At 43.1% G+C, this 14,636-nt stretch overlaps 1 protein-coding gene across 1 annotated transcript in view; it reads right to left on the bottom strand.

Annotated features, from left to right (window-relative positions):
• LOC124622034 (15-hydroxyprostaglandin dehydrogenase [NAD(+)]-like) overlaps positions 1-14,636 on the bottom strand; it is a 112,196-nt gene that overhangs the window by 13,923 nt on the left and 83,637 nt on the right. Inside the window, exon 5 of the mRNA XM_047147592.1 lies at positions 9,683-9,834. Within this exon, the coding sequence (XP_047003548.1) occupies positions 9,683-9,834 (152 nt within the window). The remainder of the gene's footprint in view (positions 1-9,682; positions 9,835-14,636) is intronic.

Raw genomic sequence — 14,636 nt, 5'->3', positions numbered from 1 at the left:
AAAATCAAATGTTCTTTATGAAACATCTACAAAATATTTTACTCAACTATAAACTGTAAGCAGGCCCTTATCCCTGACGTGCAGTCGTCACGCTCGCTAACCCACTAAGTCCGTCTGACACTAAAAATACAGGTCAATGTTACACTTTAACGCATATAAACTGTAGCCAGAGATGGTAAGACCTCCGTACACACGCAGTTTTTGTTTTTTTTTCAGTTGAGAATGTTCTACAGGGTGTTACATACTCCTTGCGATAAACATCTTGGGTGATACATCACTTCAGGGGGACAACTTTTATTACAGACTAAACGTTCGCTAACTTCCCAGCGACGAGATTTCAGTGAATTAGCGGCGTCTACTTACCATGAGTGCTGCTATTACCTAATCCAATAAATTGATTGACTGATTTTCAGACAGGCAACGATAAGAATAAGTGTCTCTAAGCCGAGAAAGATATTTTGGAAGCCAAACAGGAACTTGAATTTGGCACAGCCTACCGCCTTTCGCGTGGTGCAGATGACTGTCTGATAGGCAACACACACTGCACACGAACGCCACATAGTGCCTATGCCCCGCCGCCGTTCAGCGGCATAACCGGTACAAAAGGACGCCTAACCTCGCCAGGAAGCGGCAGCGAATATTTTTAGTCTACGCTTGCCAAAAAACATCCCATCATCTACAAATAATTAACGTAGAGCAATGAAATTTCGGTAATACATTTGTATAGGTGACATATTTAAGTGATTAACATTGCGTGTAGGCACGAAATAAGCGATTGTAAACGTGAAATACTGGTACATTAATAACCGGTGAATGGAAGCATGCAAACGTGCATGTGTTGGGTTGTACAGGTTAGAGATAACTGTTTGTAGGATGGAGTTCCATGCGTGTTGCACTTGGTCGGGCAGTACAGGGACGGTTAATGCCGTTTGTGGATGGTGGTGAAGTTGTCCGGTGATGTTCCATGTGTGCTCGACTAGAGACAGATGTGGTGATCGACGAGACCAAGCCAACATGTCGACACTCTGTAGAGCATGTTAGGTTATAACTGCGATATGCGGGCGAGCGTTATCCTGTTGGAAATCACCCCCTACAATGATGTTCATGAATAGTAGCACGACAGGTCGAATCACCAGATTGACGTATAGATTTGCAATCAGGGTGTGAGGGATAACCACGAGACTGCTCCTGTTGTCATACGAAATCGCACCCTACACCATAACTCTAAGTGTAGGTCCAGTGTGTCTAGCAAGCAGATAGGTTGATTACAGATCCTCAACTGGCCTGCTTCTAACCATCTCATGGACATCACTGGCACCGACGCGGAACCAGATTTCGTCAGAAAACACAACAGACCTCCACCCCGCTCTCCAATGAGCTCCCACTTGACACCACTGAAGTCCAAAATGGCGGTGGTTCGGGTCGGTGGAATGTACGCTACAGAGCTCTGGCTCGGAGTTATCCTTGTAGTAATCAATTTGTAACAGTTTGTTGTGTCACTAGTCAACTGCTGATCAAATTGTTGCTGTCGATGCAGTACGATGCGACAGAGTCATACGCCTCAGTCGTACCTAGCCAGCAGCAAGATTGAACCACCTGATGATGTCGGACAGTTGCTCCGAGGAAATATTGTGGAATTTGCACAACGTGATCCGGCGGCAAACCCGTGAAGACTATTTACAACATATGAAATTTATTATGTCCACCTATATTTCAGTCATGAAACAGTGAGATCCTGAGAGGTAAGTACTGCTTTTCGAAATTATCAGGTTCAGTTTAGGTAAGGATCAGTTCAGATTTCATTTTATGGACAGAAATTACATTTCACAGAGTAGTGTTACATTTGTGTGTGTGTTATTCTGTGTTTAGAGCTTTGTTTAGTAGGATTGCGCGTGTAAATTCACAGATTATTGTTCAAATGGTTCAAATGGGTCTAAGCACTATGGGACTTAACATATGAGGTCATCAGTCCCCTAGACTTAGAAAATGGTTCAAATGGCTCTGAGCACTATGGAACTTAACATCTGAGGTCATCAGTCCCCTAGACTTAGAACTACTTAAATCTAACTAACCTAAGAACATCACACACATCCATGCCGGAGGCAGGATTCGGACCTGCGAACGTAGCAGCAGCGCGGTGCTGGACTGAAGCGCCTAGAACCGCTCGGCCACAGCGACCGGCTCAGATTACTGTTAAAGGAACATTTTGGCGACTTATTTATTTATTTTTTAAAAATTTGATTAGCAATTTTATGAAACATTTTTGTATTGTGTTAGCTATTGTGTTGCATTTGCAAGTCATGTATGGTGACGTCATGCGTTGTAGCACTTCACTGTACGGCGCAATTGAATTTCACAGAACAGCTTATTTAAGGTATAGTTACGTTTGCTAATAATTTTGGCGAAGTTAGTTAAAATTCAGTTATAGTGTTTAAAATTAAGCGACTCATTTTATCAGATAGCGTTTTCGTAGTTACACCACTTGCATTGTTCGGGACAACAACACAGATACACGAGCTATAAGGAATAGGAGTTCTCTTTACTCCTGTTTCACTTCACAAGATTAGACATAGTGGAGTCTTCATCAAGTAGACACGGCAACAGACATGGAACGAAAAGGACCGTGCACTACTGGGATCGTAACAAGACAGTATAGTCCACAAGAAAATATAACGGAGATGCTGGGGGAACTTTAATGGGAATCTTTGGTAGAAAGGCAACGTCATAGTCTGTACACGTTAGGCACCCCGGCCAGTCCCTGGGACACTGTGGCAAGTTGTCTATCAGTCTTAGCAGGAAAACTAGACGAGGACGGAGCGGCCTTGGAAATTATTCCAAGAAATTCGTTGCGCAGTTCCGCTCTCCAGACTCGTTTGTCGGCATCTGCTCACACAGCTGTGCGCCAGTTAAAACATTACAGAGTAATGCTGCTCTTCGACTGTCCAATTTTGATATTATTGCTCGACTTAAGTAGGGGAGAGTGTTAGTACTTTTGTACACTTTCCAGACTTTAGCTCCCTAGCTAGTTTAATACATTTTATTATTCCACTTTTTAAATGATGGCATTCGCTTTTTATGTGCTGCAGTCTTTTTCTGAAATTACTTCGGAAAATTAAGGTTTCTCCGAAAGTCAAAACATGTTCCTAGGTTGAACTTGGTCTTGTACCCAGGAACAAATATTCCATTGATATAAAAGTGTTGTAACTGAAAAAAATGTTGTCAGTACTGTGTTTAATGGTGAATCTGTTACGTTATTACTCTACTACACACCAATGATGAAGCAGAGTAATCTAATTAAACAGAAGTATCATCAAAAAGTAGTTACAGGCTTAAAACATTTTGAAATGAAGTTACTGAAGAGTAACACAAATTTCCATTTACAAGACTGGTAAAATTGTTAAGGCGTTAAAGAAACCCAGTTCATCTGCAAGTATCACATGTTCCATGGTAAAGACCTTCTTCTGTATCAAGGTACACGATGGTGCACGACCGATGAAGTATGGCTTAACTGTCCACACGTTATATAAATAGTTCTAAATTTTACTCAAACTGAACGATTAACAATAAATTCCAAATTGCTTTGATATATTATACAGTACTTCTATTTTCTGAAAGCGAAATACGTATTTGTAAATTCTGTGCTAAACAGAACTTCGTGTTTAACAACAACAAAGACAATAGAAAATGGCGGAAACTGCTTATACGGTCTCAAGTGACCACTAATTCTTCTCATTCTAAAATCAGTCACCAGACTGAAGTACCAACCAAAAAATTTCACGTGCTCCAGGTAAACCATCGTGTAGGTGCCACACTCTCCCTCAGTTTAATCTGGCTTTTATAATCTGGTAAGAGGTTAATTCTGAAATGCTCATTCATACTGTGGAGAAGTATTAACGGGATATGCGATCGTGCAGTACAGCTGACGTTGGATTTCTAAAAATATGCATCGCTTCCATTAGGAGTCTGTGTATGATGTAAAACTAGGAGTTTGGCATGTATTTAGTGCAACTCGAGTACTACAGATACCTTTTCCCCTAAACAATAACTTCTTCAAGCGGAAAAATGCTACAATTGGAGCACAAAAGAGGCAAATGTGCTCCTTTTAAAAACACTGACTGAAAAGTGGGATACCAACTGCCTCATTCTACCATCCTCTGCAACTTCAAAAATTTTCGCAGTACTATTGGCATGCAAACATATTCGCGCTCTGTTTAACATGCAGCTCATCTCTCATTCCCACAGGCTCCCCTACCGGAAAGTCGCTCACACCCACTTCGTCCTGTTCCGCTCACTGTCAATGCCTCCCTCTTGCTCTCTCTCTCACTTCTAATATCTCATTCCTCCTATCCTACTGCTGCTGTCTGTTCTCACGGTCACTATCTCTCTCTTCCTCGTTGTCATTGCCATACAATCACTCTTTCATTATCACTGGCTCTCATTCAGTTCCACCTTCTCCTTCTCTCTATTCCCGTCCCACAGCCACTGTCTCCTTCCCTCTCAACCTAAAGAAGTACGAATACGTTCGCATGCCAAACTTTTTATGGAAATTTTTAAAGGCGCTGAGGAAAGTAGAATTAGGTAGCTGGTACCCCAATTTTGAGTCAGAATCTTTTAAACAGCAGGATATTCGCTTTTCTTGTGCTCCGTTAGGAACATTATTCCGCTCGTGCCTTATTTTCCCTGCCACAGCAGGGTATCACTCATGTGAAAAAATCCTTACAGGTTAGTACAATTTTGGTAGTTTAATTATGTGAAATTGAAATGAGGCAAAATTAATTTTACACCTCAGAACGGAATTAACGTGCACTAAAATTTTGCATGTTTCCCAGAACCCCTTTCATGACAACGGAGACGCTTTACAGCATATTTATGCGTATTATTCAGCTTATAAACTACGTTTTCCCCTCACATCGGCTTTTACGTGTACAAGTTGGGTAACTTTGAACCTCTGTATCTCAGAAACGAATGAAGATATCATGCAAAGTTCCCAGGTCCTTCGACATCGTGATCCTAGAAATGTATCGTAAAAATTTCAACCATTTTCTGAGCATAGCCACCGTGCAATCCGTGGCTCGATTTTAATACGGAAAATGGCAAAAGAAAACCTTTTTTTGGGGTTTCTAAGGAACCGGCCAAAAACTAAAGGTGCCTTGATAAGCCCATTAAGGCCCGTCGTAGACTACATCAAATGTAAAAAGAACCAAACGATTTGCTCCATTTGCCCAAGCTGGAGGAAGTGTGTAACACTCATGCTTTTAACGTGTACTGCAGGATAGTGACACTAAGACGATCCTTCTGTTGTGTATACAGATAGCCTAATGGCTATCCAAAATTCTTAACCCTATCTCTCTAATACGAATAGAAGCCGAGATACGAACCCTGGGATAATCCCGTTTCTCTGCGCGACGTTCTGGAACCTAGTAGCGCATGCTGCTGCGTGCATACTGATAACGTTCGTGAACAATGTACTGCAATGTTTTTTATCATTTTTCTGAGCAATATCGCTAGGGTTATTCCAATTAGGACAATGCCAAATCAATTACTGCCAATTCGCCTATGACAGCAGGACGAGGTATTTTTGACAGTAAGAATCATCATTTTGTTGAAACAATGTCATAAAGAAAAAAAATCTTATGATAGACACAGATGAACTGCCTGTGAGCGTCTCTTGCAATGTCCTGCTCGGAGTAACCGTAGGTCGTTTCTTTGGTTATTATTTCTCTGAGAAACCATTGAAGGAGAACGACGGGCATAGTGGCTGAATTTGAGTCCATACAGTGCTACAATAGTACAGTGTCAATACCGGAGCCTTTCAAAATCCGTGTTATACATTACATGAACAAGGGGGGATACCGAGTTATCTTGCAGTCACGGTTTGTGTGGTTTTGAGACCTTTCGATGTGCAGTACCTAACTTCTCACTTCACGTAATTATTACCAGTTTACATTACAAGTTAGGTGTTGAAAGACTGGTTACTGAACGACAAATTTCCGAGCCAACAATTACTTCATCGGAGGCCGTTGCCAACTACCAACTACTTTTTTGGAATGGTGTCTAGATATGCCAGTGACCATAGACCAAAATACCTGTCGCTGTGGCCGATAATCTGCCGTCAACTAAAATTTGTTTCTTACGTTTCTGCTGTGAGGTATGTGAAGAATTAACAACTGTAACAATCATAAACGATGAATCGTAATAAATAAAACAATAAATAAAAAGATTGATAATAGTAATAATAACAATCAGTAATAAACATCATAATTACTCAATAATAAATGTTAAATAACAAAATAGTTAATTGTTTCTGTACAGTAGTAATGTACAAACATTTGCACACAGGTGAAAGTCAATCATGAGACCCATGTGACATGGAGAGAGCAATACAGGCAGTGAAAGACGGCACGGTTTTGAAAATTTCTGCAAGCACCTTTCGAGTCTAATGAAATACACTGAAGAGAAGAGTTCTGAAGAAAGATCTAAGTGCTACCGACAATAAAAAGGTTTCTAGAGGGTTGTATTACGTTTTTATCTCAAAACAAGAAATCACCTCTGCAGTTGCACAGAAGATTTTTCGAGATGACGGCTAAGGACCTGCGATGCCGAGCATGTCAACTGGACTACAGGAATGATCTTCCTCATGGTTTGAATTAGGAACAGGAGGAGGAGGAGCAGATCAGTGTTTAACGTCTCGTCGACACCGAGGTCATTACAGACGGAGCACGCTCTCGGATTAGGGAAGGACGGGGAAGGAAATCGGCCATGCCTTTTCACAGGAACCATCCCGGCATTTGCCTGAAACGATTTAGGGAAATCACAGAAAACCTAAATCAGGTTGACCGGACGCGGGTTTGAATCGTCGTCCTCGCGAATGCGAGTCCAGTGTGCTAACCAATGTTGAATTAGGAGACCATAATGGCTGGAAAGAGGTAAACTGCTCGTTTCCGGAAAAGGTTTCCAACATTGAGGTTGAGGTCAAGTGCCCAGGATATGCAGTGTGTGGCCCCAAACAGACCGCAGCCATTAGTGGGACGAAAGAAACTATTCATGCGAAAACTGAGCGTGAAATTTATTGAATTACCTTACTTTTTGTTTGTAGTAATTATGAATTTTCTCTTGAAAAAAAAAAAAGAAAAAGAAAAAGAAAGTGTAAATTCACCTAGGTGTGAAAGTCATCGGACAGCGATATGCACATATGCAGATGGCGGTAGTGTCGCGTACATTAGGACAGTGAACTTCCGGAGCTGTACTCAGCTGATTCATATAAGATTTACGACGTGATTATGGCCGCATGAGGGGGAATTAAGATACTTTGAACGCGGAATGGTTGTCGGAGCTAGAAGCATGGAGCTTCCCATTTCGAAAATCGTTAAGGAATTCAAGATTTCGAAACCCACAGTGTCAACAGTGTGCTGAGGATACCAAAATTCGAGCATTACCTCTCACCAAAGACACTGCAGTGACAGACTGCCTTCAATTAACGACCAAGAGCAGCGGTGTTTGCGTACAGTTGTCAGTGCTAACAGACAACAGCAGAAATCAATGTGGGCTGTGGCAGCAGACGACAGATGCGAGTGGCTTTCCTAACAGCAGGACATCGCGTGCAGCGCCTCTCTTGTGCTCGTAACCATATGGTTGGACCCTAGACGACTGGAAAACCGTGGCCTGGTCGGATGAGTCCCGATTTCAGCTGGTAAGACCTGATGGTAGGGTTGGAATGTGGCAGAGATCTCTCGAAGCCATGGACCCAAGTCGTCAACAAGGCAGTGTGCAAGCTGTTGGTAGGGGCTGTGTTTACGTGGAGTGGACTGGGTCCCCAGGTCCAACTGAACCGATTGTTGACTGGAAATGGTTATGTTCGGCTACTAGGAGATCATTTGCAGCCATTCATTGATTTCACGTTCCCAAACAACGACGGCATTTTTAAGGATGACAATGATTCACGTCACTGGATCACAATTGTTCGTGACTGGTTAGAAAAAAATTCTGGGCAATTCGAGCGAATGATTTTGTCATCAGATCACCCGACATGCGTCCCATCGAACTTTTATGGGACTTAATCAAGAAATAGAGAAGTCATCTCGTGCGCAAAATCCTGCACCAACAATATTTTCCGTGGATCAGTATGTCTGCTGGGGGCTTCCAAAAAACTTGTTGAATTCATACCATCTCGAGTTGCTGCACTACTCCGGGCAAAGAAGGTACGACACGATATTAACAGGTATCCCGTGACTTTCGTCACCTCAGTGTATACACAGAAGATCCAAAGAAACTGATAAACCTGCCTAATATTCTGTAGGGCCCCCGCGAGCACGCGCAGAAGTGCCGCAACACGATGTGGCATGGATTCGACTAATGTCTAAAGTAGTACTTGAGAGAAATGACATAATGAATCCTGCAGGGCTGTCCACAATTCATAAGAGTACGAGGGGGTGGAGATCTCTTCTGAATAGCACGTTGAACAGTATCCCAGGTACGCTCAATAATGTTCATCTCTGGCGAGTTTGGTGGACAGCTGAAGTGTTTACTGAGAAGAGTGTTCCTGGAGCCACTCTGTAGCAATTCTGGATGTGTGGGGTGTCACATTGTCATGATGGAATTGCGCAAGTTCGGACATGAATGGAACCAGGTCATCAGACAGGATGCTTACGAACGTGTCACCTGTAAGAGTCGTATCTAGACATATCAGGGGGCCCATATCAAACCAACTGCACGCGCCCCACACCATTACAGAGCCTCCACCAGCTTGAAAAATTCCCTGCTGACATGCGGGGTCTATGTGGTCGTGAGGTTGTCTCGATACTCATTCAGTCGCTCGATACAATTTGAAACGAGACTCGCCCGACCAGGCAACATGATTCCAGTCATAAACAGTCCAATTTAGGGGTTGACGGGCCTAGGCAAGCGTGAAACTATGTGTCGTGCAGTCATCAAGGGTACACGAGTGGACCTTCGGTTCCGAAAGCCCATTCGCACGCTGACATTTGTTGATGGTACAGCATTGAAATTTGCAGCAATATGCGGTAGGGTTGCACTTCTGTCACGCTGAACGAGTGTCTTCAGCCATGGTTGGTCCCGTTCTTGCAGGATCTTCTTTCAGACCACACCGATGTCGGAGATTTGATGTTTTACATAATTCTTGATATTCACGGTACACACGCGAAATGGTCATACGGGAAAATCCCCACTTCATCACTACCTCGGAGATGCTGTGTCCCATTGCTCGTGTGCCGACTATAACACCACGTTCAAGCTCACTTACATCTTGATAACCTGCCATTGTAGCGACAGTAACCGATCTAACAACTGTTGTCTTATACAGGCACCGGAGCACGACATATAGTTTCACGCTTGTTTGAGCCCGTCAACACCGACAGTAGACTGTTGATGACTGGAAACATGTTGCCTGGTCGGACGAGTCTCGTTTCAAATTGTATCGAGCGGATGAACGTGTATGGCTAAGGAGACAACCTCATAAATCCATAGACCCTGCATGTCAGCTGGGGACTGTTAAAGCTGGTGGAGTCGTTGTAATGGTGTGATACGACTCTGACAGGTGACACGTACGTAAGCTTCCTGCCTGTATACATATCTCTCTATTTGAATACGCTTGCCTATATCAGTTTCTTTGGTGCTTCAGTGTAGTTGTGAGCGAGTTTATGTAGGAGCAGACAGCGGCACTCACTTCTGCTGTGGCAGCTCTGCGAGCTCCTGCGCGGCCAGTTGCCCCATGGAGGACATCTGAGGGCCTCCTGCCCCAGCCACCAACGGCGTCTCCGTAACGCCAGGGCATAGGGCCATGACGCGCACTCCCGTACGTTCCCAGTGGTATGGCATCTGCAACAGAGAGCAAACCGGTCAATTGACAGAGGCGAAAATATACTATCTTATCGAAAGAATCTGGAAGGCCTCTCATGTAACGCTGAATTGACCAACAGATGTCACGAGAGGTGGACTTGCCAGTATAAACGGAAGCAGTAACAGCAGAATGGGTCAGTCAGGAGAGGTCAGTGACTTCGAACGTGGGAAAAAATTGTGGTAAGATCCTACGGGACCAAACTGATGAGGTCATCGGTCCCTAGGCTTACACACTATTAAATCTAACTTAAACCAACTTACGCTAAGGGCAACACACAGACCCATGCACAAGGGAGGACTCGAACTTCCGATGGGGCGAGCTACGTGAACCGTGGCAAGGTGCCTCGGACCACGCGGCTACCCCCCGCGGCCCGAGCGTGAGCTAGCCATTGTATGTCACCTGAGTAAGAAATCCCTCAGTGACATTTGAACGATTCATAAGCTCTCCACGTAACTGCTGACGATGTGACTGTGAAGTAGACACCTGAAGGAGCATCCCTCGCTAAATCAAGACCAGGCAACCTCATGTGATGACTGACAGGGAGCACTGAGCAATGCGTAAAATAATTTTTTACAACGTGCGCGGTATCAGCTGAAGAAATCACTCGTGAGTTCCGGAGTGCTACCAGCAGTCCAGCTAGCTTACTGACTGAGCACTGGGAGTTTAAAGTGAATTCAGCGCCATAGTCGAGCGGCTCCTTACAAGCCACGCACTTCTGTTGTCAGTGCTAAGCGACGCTTGAGAGGTTGTGTAAAGAGCGACGCCACTGGACAGTGGGCAGTGGGCGAATGTAAACCAGTGGACTGGGGTGCTGAATCAGGCTACACATTGTCGCATACCGATGAATTGGTCTGGGTTACCCAAATGCCTAGAGAATGTTATATGCTGTAATGAGTAGTACCAACATTGAAGTACAGAGGATGTGCTGTTACAGTGTGGGGGTATTTTTCGACGTTAGTGTACGGTCCCTGCACTCAAGCCAACGCCTAAGTCCGCAATTATATGAACACGTTTTACGTCGTTGTGTATTGCGTACAGCAGAGTAACAGTTCGGAGAAGATGACTGTATTAGCATTACAGTGCGCACTATCATAATGCGTATGTGAGGCATTGGTTTGTGGACAATAACATTCCTGAAACGGACTGGCCTGCCCAGATTTCCGATCTGAACCCAATGGAGCACTTTTGGGATGAGTTAGAACGCCGACTTCGCTCCAGATCTAAGCGTCCAACATCGCTACCTTCTCTGGACTCGGTTCTTGAAGAAGCATGGTTTACCATTCCTCCACAGACATACAGATACCTACTGAAAGTGTCTCCATCAGAGCACAAGCCGTCATAAAGGCGAAGGGTGGAGACACCCCATATTATTGTTCATTAATAGGTGCCCGGATACTATGACCAGATACTATACAAGTTCATTTAGAGGCATTCCTTAACTATTGTGTTTGTGGTCTGAAGGAAAGGAATTTGAAATAAGAATTATTTCAAGTGACTTTTTTCATTTAAATATTATTTATTCCAGAAACTGCATGCATATTATTCTACACATTGACTTGGATCTATCATCAGAACAGTGTAACGAAGTTATCTGGTGTTATAAATAGAGGGCGAGTCAGGAGGAAAGTAACAGGATTTGAGTTCTTCCGAACAAATGATGTCATATGAACATATGTTCCGCAGTGAAATTTTCGCTCTGCAGCGGAGTGTGGACTGATATGAAAATTCCTGGCAGATTAAAACTGTGTGCCGGACCGAGATTCGAACTCGCGACCTTTGCCTTTCACGGGCAAGTGCCCTACCAACACAGTTTTAATCTACCAGGAAGTTTCATATCAGCGCACACTACGCTGCAGAGTAAAAATTTCATTTTGGAAATATCCCCCGGACTGAGGCAACTCGATGTCTCGGCAATATCCTTTCTTTCAGGAGTGCTAATTCTCCAAGAAGCCGGCCGCTGTGGCCGAGCGGTTGTAGGTGCTTCAGTCCGGAACCGCGCTGCTGCTGCGGTCGCAGGTTCGAATCCTGCCACGGGCATGAATGTGTGTGATGTCCTTAGGTTAGTTAGGTTTAAGTAGTTCTAAGTCTAGGGGACTGATGACCTCAGATGTTAAGTCCCATAGTGCTTAGAGCCATTTGAACCATTTTTTAGTTCTACAAGTTTCGCGGGAGAGCTTCTGTGAAGTTCCGAAGGAAGAGACGAGGTACTGGTGAAAGTAAAGCTGTGAGGACGGGTCTTGAGTCGTGCTTGGGTAGCTTAGTTGGTAGAGCACTTGCCCACGTAAGGCAAAGGTCCCGGCTTCGAGTCTCGGTCCGGCACACAGTTTTAATCTGCCATGAAGTTTCATATGTTCCGTTCTTAAGAGTTTCCGAAGAAAATAATGAAAACAGTGGGAAACAGGACAACTGTAGGCGACAGTAAAAGAAACAGTGTGATCTAATTTTTGTTTAACTGTGTATGTATCCTCATGCAAGAAGTTCAGGAAGTTCACCTTCAATTATAATGTATTTTACAGATCCTGTAAACAGTTTCTGTCTTGCTGATTTGAGTTCATTCGTACGGTCCTTTACTTAAGCACACATATGTAAAATACGAACGAGAAGTTCCTCCTTTGTGTCTACTTTGCGTTTGTAGACTTCGCTCTTAAACCAACCCAACAAACTGTGGTCTTATGGTGCGAGACCGGGTAACCTCAGTGGCCAAAAAATGACTCTATGGGGACCGATTCACCGCCCAAGATACATTTCAGTAAGAGACTATTTCACTGGAAGTACGGAATGTGCAGGAGCTCTGTCGTGCTGAAACTCCATGCGACGTCGTTTGTCAAAGGAATAGCCTCTAAGTATTCTGGTATCACCTTTTAAAGGGATTCAAAATACCAAAACTCCGTTGCGATCGTTATCTAAAACAACTGGACCTGTTACTCTGCGCTCCACCAGGCGCAAGTGATATGTGCACTGAAATGGTCAGTAAAGCCAACACTTTGTACCCTGATGTTGCTTTAATTGTATTCGTATGCAAGTGCTGGTGAAGAAGGTCATGCGACAGTCGTATATCGGATACTGTGAAGAAAATAGCATATGTTCATTTGAAGTTTTTTGTTCAGAATCATCAATACTATCAACTATCAAAGCATGTACCTTTCCTCCTGACTCACCTTGTATTTATTGCGAATTTATATTACTTAGACGCTTTATACAAGCCGCTTGTGATGACGGACCGCCACAAACGCTAAGTGACGAGGTTGATCAGTGTGTCCGTATATACGTCCATCAATCCAAATAAAGAACACGGGGAAGAAAATAGGACAGACTATCACAATGAAATTGTCATACTATTTTCTGCAGTTCGAAAGATGACAACAGAACGGAAATTTATTGGGAAGTCCCTCGTATTTCGAAAACTGCTTGGTCTCACATGAGGGTTATGTTGTACAGCAACAACTGCAGTATTCAATATGACCATCGCAGTGACAAAAATATTTCACCATTTTTTGGAATACTTAGTTTTTGGCGAACTGGCAACTAGAACGGAGATTTTCAACGTTGTTCCCATCAGCTTATGTGAATGACAGACGTTAGTAAAGACCAAGGATAGTAGTGACCTAGGACAGACTGTGTGTCTTGGGTGTGCTTTGATGCGAACAAGAAATCTGTATTGTTGCACGGCCTCTTAAGTGAGAATGTAAAGGCAAGCTGGAATTTTCAAGGTTAGTGTATTCCCATATACTTAGATTTTAAACAGATATCTAATTTAATTACTTAAGTTGTGTTAAAAACCAAATACTCGGTTAAGTTAAGAAACGGAAAGAGGTTAGAATAGTCTAGAAAATAGTTTCTGGAAAACGCAGCCCAGAAGAAGGAATAGACAGGTATGGCACATGATAGGGGATTTTGAACTATCTAAGTGCCGTAGGAGATAGGAAGCATACAGGGGAAATGTATGTTTCAAAAGTAAAAGAGAATTACTGAAATGTTTGGATCCATCACTGCCACACAGATGCCAAAATCAGCACAGAATAGATAAAAATATAGACGTCTTAAAAGCAATCGATAAAATCTATAAATAAAAGATAGACTAAGCTGAATTTGTTACCCAAAGGAAAGTTGGTTCATGAAAAACTCTCATCTCGTCAGTATAGGAAAGTAGCTACTGATTAACGTCATCCAGAGAAAATATCCACTTCAAGAAAGGGACCAGTGCACTATGACGGTGTAATTTCCATGTCAACAGCTTGATGCGCTTTAAAATTTTCTGCCAGACTGTAATCCCTGTGCAACGCGCTAAATGTCCTTCGAATGAAGTCATCTTAGCAATAGTTATAGGTATGTCAAAGGACTTGGAATATCAGTTGAGTCGAATGCGTAGTGTCTTGAACAGAGGTTATAACGTAAGTATTTATAAAAGTAAAGCATGACTAAAGGAGTGTAATCGAATTAAGTCAGGTGACGTTGAGGGAGGTAGATTAGAAAATGAGACGCGGGTATTTTACGAGAATTTTGCTATTTGAGGCTGAAAAATAAGTAAAAATAATAAAAGTAAAGAGAATATAAACCACAGACTGGGAGTAGCAATCCAAGCTTTCCTGATAGGAAAGTACGTTGACATCGAATACAAACGTAAGTAAGAGTACGTGTACTTATACACTGATGAACAATGATTGGTGTCATCCGTTTTAAGAGAACGTTTTTCGAGTTTATGTTACATCGTTCAATGAACTTACCGCTTGAAGCTTAAATTCACAAAAATTACCTACCTTACAACAACTGGGATTTGGGG

Source organism: Schistocerca americana, chromosome 7, assembly GCF_021461395.2.
Source record: "Schistocerca americana isolate TAMUIC-IGC-003095 chromosome 7, iqSchAmer2.1, whole genome shotgun sequence".
NCBI classification, from domain to species: domain Eukaryota; kingdom Metazoa; phylum Arthropoda; class Insecta; order Orthoptera; family Acrididae; genus Schistocerca; species Schistocerca americana.
Note: the sequence above shows the minus strand (reverse complement) of the source record. Positions and strands in the feature narration are given on the sequence as shown.